Source organism: Geotrypetes seraphini, chromosome 5 (assembly GCF_902459505.1).
Source record: "Geotrypetes seraphini chromosome 5, aGeoSer1.1, whole genome shotgun sequence".
NCBI lineage: Eukaryota > Metazoa > Chordata > Amphibia > Gymnophiona > Dermophiidae > Geotrypetes > Geotrypetes seraphini.
The window spans coordinates 90,070,393-90,088,015 of NC_047088.1; the positions used below are offsets into that span (position 1 = coordinate 90,070,393).

Genomic DNA, 17,623 nt, shown 5'->3' on the forward strand with positions numbered 1-17,623 from the left:
ATAAAAGAAGGCAATTCCTCCTTATGAAAAAGACGGAGCGCCGTAGGATCATCCACCTCCCTAGCCAGCGCATCCTCAAATTCCAAATCCGCCACCTCACCGTCCTCCAGTGAGTCCACAGTGAGTCCGCAAGAGCAAGAGAACAGGCGGAGTCAGACGGAGGGTCCACCCCGTCCATAGGCGCCACCCTGCGCCTTTTCGCCGACTGAGACCCAGAGGAGGTCTAGTGGCCTGAAGCACGGGAACCTGGTCCACATCATCTGCCCGTGGCTGTGCAGACAGAGAGCTCTGCATCCAAAAAGCCTTATGCATCAGCAAACCTCGATTCTATTTCTCACAATTTTTCAAGTAGTCGTTAATGCGGAACCTTGTCGAACACCTTCTGAAAATCCAGATATATAATGTCGACCGGGTCACCCTTGTCTATCTGCCTGTTTACTCCCTCAAAGAAGTGCAGTAAGTTTGTCAAGCAAGATCTTTCTTTGCTGAAACCGTGCAGGCTGGTCCTCATCAGATTTTGTCCGTCAACCTAAGCAGTTCACAAAATACATGCACAATTATAAAACAACTAGTCATTAAGCCCGTTACATTAACTGGTGCTAGAATACTGTTCACCCTCTATGTTGCCCCTTCCATTCATTGCCCTCTCTTCTCTTTCCATCCAGTGTGCGCCCCCTCTCTCTCTCTGTCCCATATGGCCTCTCTCCATCTCCTCTTTCCTTTTCCCTTGGTCTGGCATACCTTCCTCCTTCCCTCCATGCCCTGCCATCTGTTCTTCCCTCCAAGCCACTCTTCCCTGTGCTCACTTTCCTCCTTCAACTACTTCATCGGGCAACAGCAGCATTCACAATTCATTGCTGTTGCTGGCTTCAAGTATTCCTCTCTGGTGGGTCCTGTGTTCATGAAGTAGGCAGGACCCGCCAGAGAGGAAGGCCTGAAGCCGCAACAGCAGCGAATTGTAAACGCTGTTGCTGCCTGAAGCACCCGAGGCAGACGGTTCTCTCCCCTCCCAGCCCAACCCCCGCTGACTTTGCGACCCTCCTGGCGAGATGACTTTAATAGCAAACCTCCCTCCAGCGTTGGCAGCCGCAGCATGCTAAACAGGCTGGTTCGCGGCTTTCTTCTGCCGTTGAGTCTATCTGTCGCGTCATTGATGACATCATTAGTGATGCGGCAGAGGGACTCAACTGCAGGAGAAAGTCACGAAGCAGCCTGTTTAACGTGCTGCGACTGCCAACGCTGGAGGGAGGTTTGTGTAGAAGCGATATGTGTCTATGTGTCTTCTATGTGTCTCTTCCCCTGCAGCACTTTGCTGCGGCTCATCCTCCCATCCTGAATCTGTTTCTCCCGCTTTGTGTAGCCGCCGCATACACATTCTGGCCACGGACCTACGGATCAGGGATTACAGATCACGCAGGTCTGAGTGCACATGCACGGCTAGCGTTTTATTATATAGGATATTATAAATAAATGAGCAGAAAACTCTTCCAACAATAGAAAGACTAGTCAGAAAGACTTGATTTAAATCATGCCCGTGACATTATGAATAGATGAATAGAATTAATTTACTAAAAAATGTAAAAATTGCATTTGTATATAGCCACAACGTAATTAAAATCTAGTCCTTATTTTATAACCATATTTTAAACAGAAAAATACTTTAGAAATTTTTTTTTTTTTTTTTTTTTTTTTAGGAAAAATCTATTTTATTTAAAAATCTGATTAAATTTTTTTTATTTTATTTAAAACATCATTTATTTTTATGCACCCTGAACACTAGTGTCTGGTACTCAATAACAATTCTACCTATAAAAAGGCAACACCTAGAATAATATACTACCTGCTATAAAATCAGAACAAGTCCGACTGCTACAGAAAGCTACACAGAAACTAAACACCAGCAGTATACCTTATAGACTACACAATAGCAGAATACTGCACCTTCATCACATGCACAAAACACGAACAGACCCTCAGATATAAACAAGGGACCACACTTGTAAGAGATAAGATGGCAAAAAAACTGAACTGGAAACTTCAAAAAGACTATGCACAGCATTACTAGTGAAACAAACTGAAATGCAAAATGATGTAGGAACATTTGCCAAATTCGACAACATATTCCAATTTTTTTCTACATTTGTTAACTCAGTAGTTTATATTTCTATTTGCTTTGATCCCAATGTCTGTCTGCTTTGCTCTAAATATTTTCTCAGGTCTCCTGGGTCCATTTGACATGGTTTTCTCTCTCCCAGTCCACTTTTCATCTTTCTTCTGCATCTCTTATCTGTCCTGTTCAGCATCTCTCCTTTTATACTCCTGTCTCTGTCCTCCTCGCTTGTTCCTCATCTGCCTTCCCAATGACCCTACCATATCCTCCAGTGTCCAGCATTTCCCCTGTGTCCCTGTCTCTATGCTCCAGCATATCTCCTCTCCTACCACAGTTCCCAACCCAGAGCCAGCATCTTTCCCTCTATCCCTTGCCCCCATCATAGGCCAGTATCTCTTTCCCTTTCTATTTGTCCATCTCTCTTTTTCCCCATCCTCTATCTGGTCAAATTCTGCACAAGTTATTTGTAGTGTTTTTATGCATATTGTTTGTTCCAAAAGTTTGCTTCTCAAGAATGAATCCTGTGACTTAACAGGCTTGGAGTTTGCTTTAATTTACTGACAGACTGGATGAGCCATTTGGCTTTTATCTACCATCATGTTTCTATGTGTCTGTTTCTTCAGATTTCTAATGATGGCAATTTAGCCAAAATACCAGACCACGTCGAGTCTTCCTGGATTATTAAGAATTACACTAAAAAGCTCTCTTGGACTGACTGTCAGCTTCACGGTATTGTTTGCTGTTTCTGCCATTTGTGAAGATTTGCTCTTCTGTTATGTTTTGGGTTTTTTCTGATGCAAGATGTGACACTACAGTATAAGTCTCAGAAACCTTCTGCCTACTTCCCTTCATGCCAAACTTCTGAAAGTTTGTGGATACGGCTTGCCACCTTGGGAACCAGGGTAGGCAAAATCCAGTGTAGGAAATAAAACCACCTCTACATGAGTCAGCTTACTTTCTGGGACTGTACAAGGAGCTGGAATCAAGTTGCCACAAAGGTTATAAAGCTGTTGGTTGTGCCTAAATAGAGGAATTTCCTTTGATCTAAGAAGTATGAGCTAGATTTTCTGAAACTTTATTAGCAAATTATTTGTTGATTTTGCTTCCATTTATCCTGCATGGCATTTTTTTTGTTTTGTTTACACAACCTAATTATGTTCTCATATGCAGTTCAGATTGCCAGCAGATATAGTGATCTTGAGACAGGGACAGGCATGGACAGACACCTCCTACAATACCTCAGCTACACTCCAGGAGGTATAGTTAATGTGACCATTTAATTTTTTCATCAAAACGGGACATCTATTAATATTCAGTCCTGCCCCCAGCTCTGCCCTAGCCCCGCCCCCAATTTCTTCCATTCATTTTCATGTACACACAAATGTCAGGACAAATGTCAGAAAGTGATGAATGCCTGGAACTCTCTCCCGAAACAGATGGTGGAGGAAACTACCATTCTAGGATTTAAGGGAAAATTGGACGCACATCTTCTTGCAGGACACATTGAGGGATACGAGTGACTAATGTATGCACCAGGGTACGCCTGGCAGAGCCTCCGCGTGTGCGGATCACCGGACTGGATGGACCCCAGGTCTGATCCGGTGCAAGCATTTCTTATGTTCTTATAATTCATAATGGTAAACATAAAATATTTTTTAAAACCCACAAAAAGCACACTACGCAGAGAAAATGTTAATTATTATTTACGAGTTTGGGGTTTTTTTCAAGATGTCAAGGCAGATTACTTTAAAATATGCAACTATAGAAAAATAGACAAATATAGTGCAAAATATAGATAGCAGATATAAATTCTCAAAACAGATGCATTTTGATCACTAAATTGAAAATAAAATCATTTTTCCTACCTTTGTTGTCTGGTGATTTCATGAGTCTCTTGATTGCACTTCCTTCTGACTGTGCATCCAATCTTTTTCTTTCTTTTGCATCCAACATTTTTCACAATCTAGCCCCATCCACTTTGGGTCCAGGTCTCTCACTCTCTTTTCCCTCTGTTACTCTCCCCAGATCCAGTGTCAGTTCACCTTTGTTCCAGGTCTCCCTCACTCTCCCTCTGTCTGAACATCTCATAGTCCTGCATCTGCCTCCTGTCTTTCCCCTTTCGTCCAGGCTTTTCTCATCTGCTTACAACCCCCCCCCCCCTTTCTCTGCCTCTTTCTCTCCTTCTTTCCTTTCTCCCTCCCAGCAGATTTTAGCATCTCTCTCTCTCCTCCTTTTTTCCCCTCAGATCTAGTATCTGTCTCCTTCCTCTTTTCCTCCTCCCAGGTCTAGTATCTGTCTCCTCGCCTTCCCCCCTGCTCTGGCATCTCTTTCTCCGCTCTCTTCCTCCTGTTCTTCCTTCTCAATTTATTTTCTGCCTTTGTCTAAATTCTTTTTTACTATTCGTCCTCAATTTCCCTCTTTCACTGTGTCTACCTATAGCTTGCGACCTCTTTTCCTCACTCCTTCCAGTATCTTAACTATCCTCTTCCTTCAATCCAGTATGTGCCCTTTTTTCCCTTTCTCTTCCCCACTTCCTTCCAGCGTCTGCTCCCCCTCTCCCTCTCACTTCCATTCAGTGGCTGTCCCTCCTCTCCCCCACACTTTCCTTAAGTGTCTGTCTCCCTCTCTCTACCCCATCCATTTACTGTTCACCCTCTGTCTCACCCCTTCCATTCGCTACCCTTTCTGCCCTTTCCATCCAGTGTCTGCCCTCCCTCTCTTCCCAATGGCCATTTTCTACTATTGCCAAACTGCTGTAGCCTGATGATTTTGGGGCTACTGCTCAGCTCAGCCGTTCCTGAGGAAGGGGTGTTCACCCCCGAAACGGAGTCCCGTAGGATGCTTAGTTATTCGCTGGCTGCATTTTCTAGAGAAGCTAAGTATCTTCCATTGGCTTTATATTGTTGAAATTGGACACTTGAACTTTCTTGTTCGGCCCCCCTGGATCAGGGGTAGAGACCACTTGTAGAGAGTGTGTTTTGATTTTGTTTGCACTCTTTAGCACTTTTGTGTTATTTATCACTAAACTCACAGAGAGCCCGGGGATGTTTCACAGTTGACACCCTGTTGGGTGTAAGCCAATGGCAGCCGTTATTTCTGGGGGTTCCCGGAGGAAGGCTGTGTGACTGAGGGCTCTCTAAAAATTCACTTCATTATTGATCTTAGTTCGAGTGGTATTAACCTTCCCCTTTTTACAGGTGGTCTCTCCCTCTCATCTCAGTTTCCTTCTTGGGGCTTGGGAGACTTTTTTGTTTGAGCTTTATTTCATCTCCCATTTTTCAGGTTTGTTAGTATTCAGTCGATCTCTGAAAACGGGACATTTTGGTGACCCGAAGCTGTGAGTGGGAATAACGGAACAGGGGATCTGAAAAAGGGACGATCCCATTCAAAACAGGACGTATGGTCACCTTAGGTATAGCTAACTTCTTTCTGCATTAATGGCAGCATCAGAATGTCTGTCCCAAGTTAACAGTATAACTGATTTCTCCAAAATGCATGCAATATCCCCAGCTGTTAAATGTAGAGATTTTGTACTTAATACACATTAGGTGCAAAAGCTTAAAATAGACCTTTAAATTGCATCCGAAGCAATGAAAGGTGACATGACTGGGAAAAACAGGACTGCAATCCTGACTTCTCTCATTTCAGCCTACTGTTCTAAGCACTACTGTCAAAAAGAAATGGAGCTAGGAAAGTCTTAGGAATCTATCAAATGGCCATTTCCACACACAAATCCTCAGGTCACATTCAAAATACTCTGATTCAATGTCTGACTAGTTATCACCTACTTCCTGATCACTACAGCTAGGCCTAAATGGCTCGACTGAATAGATGAGGCCTCACATTGTTCTCAACAGGATGTCAGCCAAGCTTTCAAAATTGGCATCAGTCTGGTCAGACTTACTCAACTGAACCACACAGCAAGCCCCATCAAGTCATGGGAGAGAGAGAAAGAAAAAGGATAAGAAATAGAAGCCGAAGAGTGTTAGGGGATAGACTGGAGAAAGGATAAGTGACAAGCTGTGCTAAGAGAGGATAGGAGAGGGGGAGGTGGACAATCTGTTAACAATGAAGATAATATAGAGCTCAGGGCCAGCAATAGCCTCCACATATTACTGCAGCTATAGTAGAAAAAGAAAATACGTTTAAAAAGGAAGACATTCTAGGTAAGGAACCTAGTATGCTGTAGAGAGTCATCACCAAGAGTGGCCCTTGTGCCTCCTCTGCCAGGATAAAAATGCTGTAAATATTTCTTTATAAATTTTATTGTGTCAACAGTATCATGTACCTTCAGTAGATTTGGACTTATTTTCACACTATCTGTTGTGTCTCCTCTTGTAACAGGACAATCTGTGCAAACTGTTTCTCACTTTCTAGATATTTGACGTTTTCTTTCTTACCCGACACTTGTCTCTACTCCTCCGTTGTCGGTCAACAGCTTTCTTTGTGTTATTGTCTCTATTAAAGGCAGCGCTTGTATTTCTTTTCACATCATCAGTTGAAAGATCCTAAGAAAAAAATGTAAGTTGTTGAAGCCAGAGGTTGGATGGTTGTTGCTGGGAAGATATTTGCAGTATAGCACATATCCATAGAAGTCAAATGAATGAAAAGTTGGTAACCAAGACAACAACAGTGGAGCAGATGGAAACCATCAGGCACTGATGGGTTTCAGGATGAATGAAGTTTATTGCTCCACAGTGGGGACAACAAAATGTCTCTTACTCCACCAAAATAGCAACTGAACGACTTGATATGAATTGTGTTTCGGCCAAACAGGCCTGCCTCAGAAATCCAAACTAAATAAAAATCAGCATAAAGAGTAATGAATAAGATACATATACAAAATGAGTTTAGAAACTGTAGCATAACAGTATATATAAATAATAATTAAAAAAAAACAATAAAATGTGTCAACAATACATAAATCCAAAGTAAAATGGATTAATTATCACACAAATAGTATGTTAAAATGCAGAAGACACCAACAGGTAGCATAAAAACAAATATTAAGTACATAGCCTAAAAATGCAAAAATATGAAATAAATAAATAGCCAGATTTACATAGCCAGAAGTTGTAAGAATAAAAAATGTCAACAGGCGCATACACAAAAATTCTAAATGGAAGAACAATGAAATCCCACAAGATGTTATGAATCCTGGAGTGTCAGATGGTGATAACCAAACAAAGGGATAAAAGGAAAAAAAGTGGGGAAAACACAACAACAACAAAAAAATGGCCTAAGACTAAGGGCCCCCTTTTACAAAGCCGTAGGAGTGAGTACTGGCACAGCAAGTGTAACGTGGCCCATAGGATTTGAATGGGCTGAACTGCATTTACTGCGCAAGAATTGTAAAAAGGGCTCTAAGGGGCAAATTCTATAAACGGCATCCTGATTTTAGGCGCCCTACCGCTGTCTATCTACCAATCAGTTGTGGATTAGGAATTGGTTATCGCCCCTTCAAAAACAGGCTACATCCAGATGAGCTGCCAAAGAGCCCTTCAAAGGGCCACATATGAAAAACCGACAATTTACACCTGGATCGAAGCTACTGCTAGGCCCTTATACAAACTATCATGAAAAGTGGAGGGGAGAAACTGGTCCACCCTCTCAGGGCGCACCAAACCGGGTAACACTTCCAAGCCTTTACATAGGCTGCCACTGCAAATTTCCTTTTGTTGTGAAGCAACATGGCAATTATGGCCAAGGGATAGCCCAGGCTACTGAAGGCCGCATGCTAGGAGCCATGCCGCAAGACCAAAGTGGTTCGGATCCTCCATCGTAATCTGACCGTATGTCAGAAGGTAGGAATGACAAGGTAGCCAGAGTCCCTGATCCTGCTAGAACAGAACCAAGTCGGCATACCACGTCTGCCTTGGCCAATCGGGAGCCACCAGAACCACAGGATCCTCGTGGGCCGATATCCACCCCAATAGACACTTTCAAGGGCCACGGAGGAAAGATATAGTGGAGGCCTTCCTGTGGCCAGGGCTGAACCAGAACAACTAGGGCTTCGAAGCCTTCCTCGCAACGACAACTTAAGAACTGAGCAGCTTTCTTGTTGACTGCAGTCGCCATAAGGATGAACGTAGGGCACCCCCACTGAGAGACTGTGCAATCGAATGCCCTTTGAGTGACCACTCTCCTGGGTATAGCGTGCACTCCTGCCACACGTGCCGCAGGCAGCGCCACAAAGCAACTCTGCCCACTAGAAGAGCAGCCGAGCCCCCACACTCTGAAAGGGACTCCTCGTGCCTTCCTGTCGATGGACTCAAGCCACCGCCATAGCACTGTTCAAGAATATACCAACAGCTCAATGACTGAGACGATCCTCAAAGTGGAGAAGAGTCAGCCAAAACGCCCGAAGTTCCAGGTGCTTGATCGACCACTTGCGCACTGAGGGCACCTACTGGCTCTGAACAAGGACGTCATACACACCACTCCCCAGCCTTTAAGATTCACAACCATAGAAAGAATCACTCAATCTGAGATTCAGAGGGGAAGGCCCCTGGAAAGCAATAGAGGTCGCAACCCCTATACATGACTGTTTCATGCCACAGATAGTTTCATGCCAGGGTAGTGGTGCACAGAACAGGTTCCGCTATATATTCCAGCGCGAAAGAAGAGCATCCTTCAGCTGATGCAGTCAGCTCTGGCCCAAGGGACCACATCAACTGTTACCATGTACTGCCATGCCGTTGTAATGCGAGTGGTTAGAAGAGAACCAGTCACAATTTCTCTTGACAGAACACCTGCAGAAACACTGTTCTGGCCCATGTGAACTTGAACCCCTAAGTACTCCAAATCCTGGGCTGTCTAGAGGCAACACATCCTGAAGTTATTTCAGCACCTGGACTGGGTGATTAATTGTGCCACTTGATGGACAGCTCCGACGCCCCTCGAACAGCGAGGGAGCTCTGGTCAACCAGTCATCCAGATACGGGAGAACCAGGGTGCAAAAATGGTCCACCACCACCATCACTGTGGTGAAGGTCCTGGGTGCCGTTGCCAATTCAAACATTGTCGCAAACTATAAATGTTGCCCCAAGGTATGAAACCACAACTTTCCAGTGGAAATATGGGGCTACTCTGGGAGATACTCTACATACTTCATATCTTTTCACAGGAAGGATCCGGTGATTGGCGACCGATCCTGGTCCTCAAAGTATGCGATGTGGTGCTGACAGTGCCTCACTTCTGCATAGAGATTGTGTTCTCAGTGTTGCTTCAGTGGCGCCAGGGAGTTCCTAGCAGGGAGGCCAAAACAGAATGGGCATCAGGTTTGGCAAAAACTGTCAAGATGTTGTACAAGACATCAGCCATATAAACCACTCTGGAGAAATCCTATTCGTGAAGCACCATTCACAAGCACCACAGTGCCAGAATAAATGGCGCAGCTTGGAATGGCACACCTGAGCCACAGGGAGGCCAGGAACTTCCCTGGCGCCACTGAAGCAACACTGAGAACACAATCTCCATGCAGAAGTGAGGCACTTTCAGCACCACACCGCATACCTTGAGGACCAGGATCGGTTGCCAATCACCGGATCCTTCCTGTGGAAAGATGAAATATGTAGAGTATCTCCCAGAGTCTGAAATGGATTCTCATTCTGAAATGGTTGCTACGGCCGCAATATTCAGGAATCTGCAGACTTTGGCCTGCACCCAAATGGGGAATCCAGAAAAAAAACTCAGTCAGAGGAAAGAAACTCCTGAGAATCTCTAGGACCCAGTGGTCAGAGATCATGACTTGCCATTCCACCAAAAAAGTCGACAATCATCCCCCAATACGCGGAGAAGGAGATAGAAGCCTAACGTCAGAACTATCTTTTTGAAAGCCTCTGTCTGACTTGCCATAGACTGCTGACGGCAAGACCTGCCAAAGTGCAGTCTGGCAGACGAGGAGGACCGTTCTCTTGTGGAAGAGCCCAAGAACTGACAAAATCACCTAAAGGGAGAAAAAGTAGAGTGCCCAGAACTCCTTGAAGGGTGGGAATTATACTCAGGCAACACTTTGGGCTTGCAATCCTACACTCTGGTCATAAGGTCATCCAGACCCCGGTTAAAAAGAAGCTATCCTTTAAAGGGCAACCGGCTCAAGGTCTCTTTAGAAGATGAATCACCAGACCACTGCTGGATCCAAAGCAGTCTGTGAGTCAAAACAGAATGGGCATCAGGTTTGGCAAAAACTGTCAAGATGTTGTACAAGACATCAGCCATATAAACCACTCTGGAGAAATCCTATTCTTGAAGCACCATTCACAAAGCACCACAGTGCCAGGATAAATGGCGCAGCTTGGAATGGCACACCTGAGCCACAAAATAGAAGGCCAATGCTGCCTTAACACCAGCAATGTCTGAATCAGACAGACGCTTAAGGACAAAATCCACACGTCAGTCCTGAACATCTTTCAGGACTACTCCATCACTGGGGAGGGAAGTGCGCTTGCTGACCTGTGCCACTGAAGAATCCACCTTCAGGGAAGTAAAGCGCTGTTAAAGGCAATCACCATGGGAGAGAGCCATGCCATGACAAGAGCCCATTTCAAGGAACCCTCAGGAGCCTCCCAGAGATCCATAAGAATCCAAACGAGGTCAGGATGAACAGGAAGAGAAGTAGATCGTTGCCTTTGGTCACTCATGAGGGAATATTCTTCAGTGACAAGGCTGCTCAGCCTGCAGCTGCAATTCCTGCAGAGAAAAAAAAAAATCTGCAAACAGCGGGATCTATCCTTAAAATCAGAGGCTCCACAGGAAGTCTGGATCCTTGCGTTCTATCAAGTTAGCCACATCAGCATCCGCCTCAATGCCTTCCTGCAAAAGCAGTGGTATGGAAAGAGTGTCTGGCGCAACTGCATGCACAGTCAGCTTTGAAACTAGCATCCCTGAAGGAAGGCAAGCAAAAAGATCCTGGTCCACCTTAGCAAGGGTCCCTGTGACCAGCACAGATGCCAGTGGAAAGGAAACAGGCAGAGACTTTTTGACTAAGTATGCCTTAAAAAGCATAATCACAAATTCTGGGGGGAAACCATCCTCTGCGATGGGAGCCAAACTCTGCACCCCAGACTTCCGACTTTTTGGAAGATTTGTAAGGTTTATTGCCAGCGGCGCGCTTGTGTTTTGCCAAAATATCACCAGCACACTCCCCAGGGCCCCCACCCCCACCCCCCGATGCCATTTTCATGGGAATCAGAGTAGAAAGCGCTTGAAGATCCTCCTTAGAGGTCGAAGGCACCACATCCGGGCAAACTTTACCCCCCCTTCCAGACCACAGCACACATGGAACACGGCTGTGCATCTGACAGCCATCTACTGCATATGAGGTATGAAAACATGACATCCTGCCCTGGGGAGGTTATTTTGTGGTTTTCTTTCAAAAATAAAACTGGCAAGTATAAAAAATAATGTTAAAATCAAATCTGGAAAAATCTAAGATGGACCCCGAGGGCCTGATTTGATTAAAAATAGACCAGGAAAACCACAGAGAACCTTCAAAAACAGAGATTTTAAGGGAGGGGCATGCAGGGAAACAACCTAAAGACCCATTTTAAAGACACCCCCCAAAAAAAAAAAATCTCCAATTCAAGCTGTTAGCTTGAACTCGCAGAAACATGTGCTGGCAGGAACACTGCAGCCTGTACTCTTTGTGAAATGTGCTGAATGGAAACACTGCAGATAGAGCAAAAAAACTGCTTAAAAGGGAGATACTCTGTTTCAAAGAACTGGAAATCTGGATTTCACCTCTTCTGACTGCCCCACCGGCTTGATCTGCACAACCAGAGACCTCCACCATTCTTGGACACGCCATGCAGAGGCGGAGGTACGCAGTCTGGCTCCGATCCTGGTCATGCCTCCATAGAACCATTCAGTCTGTGCTCTACCCACTAGCGGATGAACCCGGGGTGAGCAAACTCCCAATGGAAAGGTCCCCGAGTCTCGATATGAAGTGCAGGCTGTCCAGGGGGCTTACTGCCTAGCAGGGAATCTCCCAGAAGCATACTTTTTCCAAAGGTCTGCGATCTCTTGCAGTCACGAATGTCCCCGCAGGGAACCTCCACAGCATGAGGACAAAAAAAAATTGCAAACAAAAATACTAAAATTCCACAAAATTAAACACGAGTAGAAAGATAAGCTCCTATAGCCTGGCCTGTAGGAAGGAAGACTGGTGAGATGAGGAGCATGCTCAGTGATGAGGTATGAGGGGAGGGGTTAAAGCCTCTGAAGTTTTGAGGCTTCCTACAGATCCTGGTGGGTAGACAGGAGTAACCCACTGGTTCCAGAATAAAGTGGAATTGTACAACACACACCTATTGCATTAGAAAATGTAATTAGCATCACATTCACATAAGTTAAGAATACCATTAGAGAGTCTCTTGTGCACAAAGACCATATCACCAGGTTTCTCAGCTCTAGGCTGATCAGTTACCTACTTCTGACTCCAGTAGAACCCTGCAGTCCCAGTTTGCTTCTGGTTCCTATTCACTGCAAGCTCCAGTTTGTACTCTAGCTCTTGCAAGTTCCAGATCCAGGCACCTGTTTACTCAAATGCAGCTCCAGACTTCTAGGTACTGCCCAGCCAGTGCTGAGGCTATTCCATACAGGGCTCAGGCCCCATAAATACTCAGAGTAGCAACTTAACACCAATTCACAGAGGGATCTATATTTTTTGCACAATTATATACAGTCCCCCCCCCCCCTTAGCATTTCAGTGCTCCTGTATTTTTACATTCCTCACCCGCTTCTTGAAGTGGTTCATGCAGTAGCCATGGTACTGGAGTTCCTGCTTCCCACTGCCCACCACCTCGCACAGAAGACCTGCCACCTGGGCACTGTGAGAAAAATATAGGGGTATCAATATAACAGAAGTCCTTCCATCACAACTTATTCCTTTATCCCCAGTTAGAAGTGACTTCGACAGGGAAGGCATTCTGAAGTGACTCAAACAAATTCAAGGCTCTTCATAAAATTAGTCCAAGTTTTTTCTACTAACCAGAAATTCTCCTTCCCATTTGCTTTCTCACAATTCCTAAGAAATCTAAAACATAACAATAGAGCAGGGATGTCAAAGTCCCTCCTCGAGGGCCGCAATCCAGTCGGATTTTCAGGATTTCCCTAATGAATATGCATGAGATCTATTTGCATGCACTGCTTTCATTGTATGCTAATAGATCTCATGCATATTTATTGGGGAAATCCTGAAAACCCAACTGGATTGCGGCCCTTGAGGAGGGACTTTGACACCACTGCAGTAAAGAGTGCTCTCAAATATTCAATCCAGGTTCATTTTCTCCCCCATTCTCAAAACTAAATCCCTGTACAACTTTGAGACCCAACATGATTGTTTTCATCCAAGCAACTCTTGAGGGCTCTTTAGAAAAGGTAGCCAAAACAATGACTTGCAGCTATCATGCCTCTCTCATTTTGCTCTCACCTTACCAAGGGAGTACAAAGCTTTAAAGCTATTCAGAAATTTATTAGATCTGTGATTGTCCTGGGGGTTCCTCCTCCACCTCCTCACCTCCCCCCCACCCCAGTCAGATTTTCTGGGATATCTACAATGAATATGCATGAGAGACACTGGCAGGTAATGCATGCAGTCTGTGTAAATCTCACATGTTCAATGCAGATATCTTGCAATCTCGACTGGCTAAGAGTTGTCAATGACAGGTTTAGGAAATGCTGTTTTATATAAGCCTATACAAAAAGGTGATATCAGCAACACCTTTCCTCATTTTTACTTCTACAGGTCCAAAATTCAAAAAGGATTTATGCTTTAACTCTGGAGTTGTGCTCATAAAACTGGCCTCTTTTAATGTACTAGTTCCAAGGACTTACATCATACTTAAAATTTCATTAAGCTTTCAAATTTAGAAGCATAAAAGTGAGCGATAAGAGGTAGATTTAGGGTGAGGAAAAAGTTCAGATTTTATGATTTTTCAGTATGTGAAATCAGGCCTGCAATTCATATGTCTGTCTAGGCAAATTAATGGCAGGCTTAAATTTATACCAATTAATATTCATCCTGTGGCAGTCAGGATTTTGTTGTTTTTAAAGGCTGACTACCATTGGCAAAATGAACCCTAGTTATTCAATGCGCAGCACCAGAGGGAGAGAGAGAGTGTGGTGGACAGTCTCTGCTTGCCTGTTACAAATCTGGTCATTGTTGTAAAGCCCATGAGTCATCTTGAGTGGACCTCTCTAGGAGTTGGATCAGCAGAGATCTGCCCTTGGATTGTGCTAGCCCCATCCCTGGAATGACACTGCTCATAGGCATGGGGTAAAGAGCAGCTTGGTACCATAGTAACATAACATAGTAGATGACGGCAGATAAAGACCCGAAAGGTCCATCCAGTCTGCCCAAACTGATTCAATTTAAATTTTTTAAAATTTTCTCTTTGCTATTTCTGGGCAAGGATCCAAAGCTCTACCCAGTACTGTGCTTGGGTTCCAACTGCCAAAATCTCCGTTAAAACCTACTCCAGCCCATCTAAACCCTCCCAGCCATTGAAACCCTCTCCAGCCCATCTTCCCCCAAACAGCCATATACAGACTGTGCAAGTCTGCCCAGTACCGGCCTTAGTTCAATATTTAATATTATTTTCTGATTCTAGATCTTTTGTGTTCATTCCATGCTTCTTTGAACTCAGTCACCGTTTTCCTCTCCATCACCTCTCTCGGGAGCGCATTCCTAGCATCCACCACCCTCTCCGTAAAGTAGAATTTCCTAACATTGCTCTTGAATCTACCACCCCTCAACCTCAAATTATGTCCTCTGGTTTTACCATTTTCCTTTCTCTGGAAAAGATTTTGTTCTACGTTAATACCCTTCAAGTATTTGAACATCTGAATCACATCTCCCCTTTCCCTCCTTTCCTCTAGGGTATACATATTCAGGGCTTCCAGTCTCTCCTCATACGTCCTCTGGAGCAAGCCTCCTATCATTTTCATCGCCCTCCTCTGGACCGCTTCAAGTCTTCTTACGTCCTTCGCCAGATACAGTCTCCAAAACTGAACACAATACTCCAAGTGGGGCCTTACCAATGACCTGTACAGGGGCATCAAACACCTTCTTCCTTCTACTGGCTACGCCTCACTTATACAGCCCAGCATCCTTCTGGAAGCAGCCACCGTCTTATCACACTGTTTTTTCATCTTTAGATCTTCGGACACTATCACCCCCAAGATCCCTCTCCCCATCCGTGCATATCAGCTTATCACCTCCCAGCATATATGGTTCCTTCCGATTATTAATCCCCAAATGCATTACTCTGCATTTTTTTTGCATTGAATTTTTGTTGCTAGGCTTGATTAGACCATTCCTCTAACTTTTGCAGATCCTTTTTCATATTTTCCACTTCCTCTTCGGTGTCTACTCTGTTACAAATCTTGGTATCATCTGCAAAAAGGCATACTTTTCCTTCTAACCCTTCAGCAATGTCACTCAAACATATTGAACAGGATCGGCCCCCAGCACCGAACCTTGACGGACTCCACTACTCACCTTTTCTTCCTCAGAGCGACTTCCATTAACCACCACCCTCTAGCGTCTTTCCGACAGCCAGTTTAACCCAGTTCACCACTTTGGGTTCTAACTTCAGCCCTTCAAGTCTGTTCAACAGCCTCCTATGAGGAACCGTATCAAAGGCTTTGCTGAAATCTAAGTAAATTACATCTATCATATGTCCTCGATCCAGCTCTATGGTCATCCAATCAAAAAATTCAATCAGGTTTGTTTGGCACGATTTACCTTTCGTAAAGCCATGTTGCCTCAGATTCTGTAACCCATTAGATTCAAGGAAGTACACTACACTATTCTTTCTTTCAGCAACACTTCCAACAACTGAAGTGAGGCTCACCGGCTTGTAGTTTCCTGCTTCATCCCTATGACCACTTTTGTGAATAGGGACCACATCCGCTCTCTTCCAATCCCCAGGAACCACTCCCGTCTCCAGAGATTTGTTGAACAAGTCTTTAATAGGACTCGCCAGAACCTCTCCGAGCTCCCTTAGTATCCTGGGATGGATCCTGTCTGGTCTCATTGCTTTATGAGCAACTTGAAAAACTGAAGGTGGACAAACACTCTCCTCTGTGAACGGCACAGAATCTACTCTATTTTCTCGTGTAACTTTGCCAGACAATCTCGGTCCTTCTCCAGGATTTTCTTCTGTGAACACAGAACAGAAGTATTTGTTTAGCACATTTGCTTTTTCCTCATCATTCTTTACATATCGCTTCCCAGCATCTTTTAGTTTAGCAATTCTATTTTTCATCTTCCTCCTTTCACTAATATATCTGAAAAAAATTTTGTCAGAGAAAGGGCGGGACCGCCGGAAGAGGAAGCAGCGCAGACGCAGGGCTCAGAGAAGGGGCGGGACCGCCAGCAGAGGAAGCAGCAGGACAACGGTAGGCAGCTTCTCCATGATGGGGGGGGAGGCTGTGGGGGTGCGAGCGGTCCTTCGGGGTGGGGGTGAATCGGACATCGGGGGGGGGCATCAGGCTTTCAGGGTGGGGACAGGACTTCAAGGGGGAGAGGAGAGTCGGGGCGGCATGCGCGGTATACGGGTGTGCGTGTATATAAAAATTTCTTTACATAAATTACAGTTTCCCGCACGCTATACCCGTGTGCGCGTTTTACATGGGTGCGCGGTATACGAGTGAAAATACGGTACACATTGCATGAAGAAATATTTTCTTCAGTTTGTTTTAGTTTTAAATTTACTACTTGATAGCTTCTTTCCATGCCCCCTAGTATTGTTGAAAAGAGTAAACAACCAATTCACATCTACCTATTCCACACTACTCACTATTTTTAATTTTTTTTTTTAATCTTTATTCATTTTCAAAACTTACAATAAGTGCAACAATATATTCAAACAAATTAACAATAAATATCACTTAATAATCATCAATGGTATAAATAATGTGCTCTTATCTCCCACCCTTCATCATATAATCAAATACCTTGTATGATTTGTAATAATAAATTATTCTCCCTCCCTCCTCACAATTGAACTTGTAAATTCAAGGGAAAAAATATCCTCTAATCAGTACAATATTTTGTTAATGGCTCCCACACATCTTGAAATTTCTTAAGACAACCTTTCTGTATCTCAATAAATCTTTCCATTTTATTTATTTATATATCTCTTTGTTAATATATATATATGGACCCCTGTTCGGTTACAAAGATTGGTTAGCTCTAAGTCTAATAAATGTTGGCACTGTCATCTTGAAGCAGGGACTTTAGATCATTTGTTATTCTATTTTCCATATGTTATAGCTTTTTGGAAATCAATTTGGGACCAAATTAATTGTTTATTAGATAATCCAGTGGCATTATCATATGATACTGTGCTGTTTGGTATGTTCAAATAATAACAAATTATTACTTATTATGACAGGGGTTGCCATTCAATAAATTACTTATAATTGGAAGAACTGGAGCAGATTAAATTATAATTTCTGGTGGAATTCTCTGTTATATATTTATATATAAATATAAATATATAACAG

General features: G+C 44.0%; 1 protein-coding gene across 15 annotated transcripts in view; it reads right to left on the reverse strand.

Moving 5' to 3' along the window:
- Positions 1-17,623, reverse strand: part of LOC117360845 (protein AF-10-like) — a 206,017-nt gene that overhangs the window by 133,690 nt on the left and 54,704 nt on the right. For 14 of the 15 annotated variants that reach the window (XR_004539534.1, XM_033945352.1, XM_033945350.1 and 11 more), the window contains 2 exons: positions 12,846-12,939; positions 6,511-6,618 (listed from right to left, as the gene is read on the reverse strand). Coding sequence is in view for 14 of the 15 variants with exons in the window: in XM_033945352.1 (XP_033801243.1) it covers positions 6,511-6,618; positions 12,846-12,939 (202 nt within the window). In the remaining variant the exon portion in view is untranslated. The remainder of the gene's footprint in view (positions 1-6,510; positions 6,619-12,845; positions 12,940-17,623) is intronic. The other variant, XM_033945341.1, reaches the window with a different exon arrangement.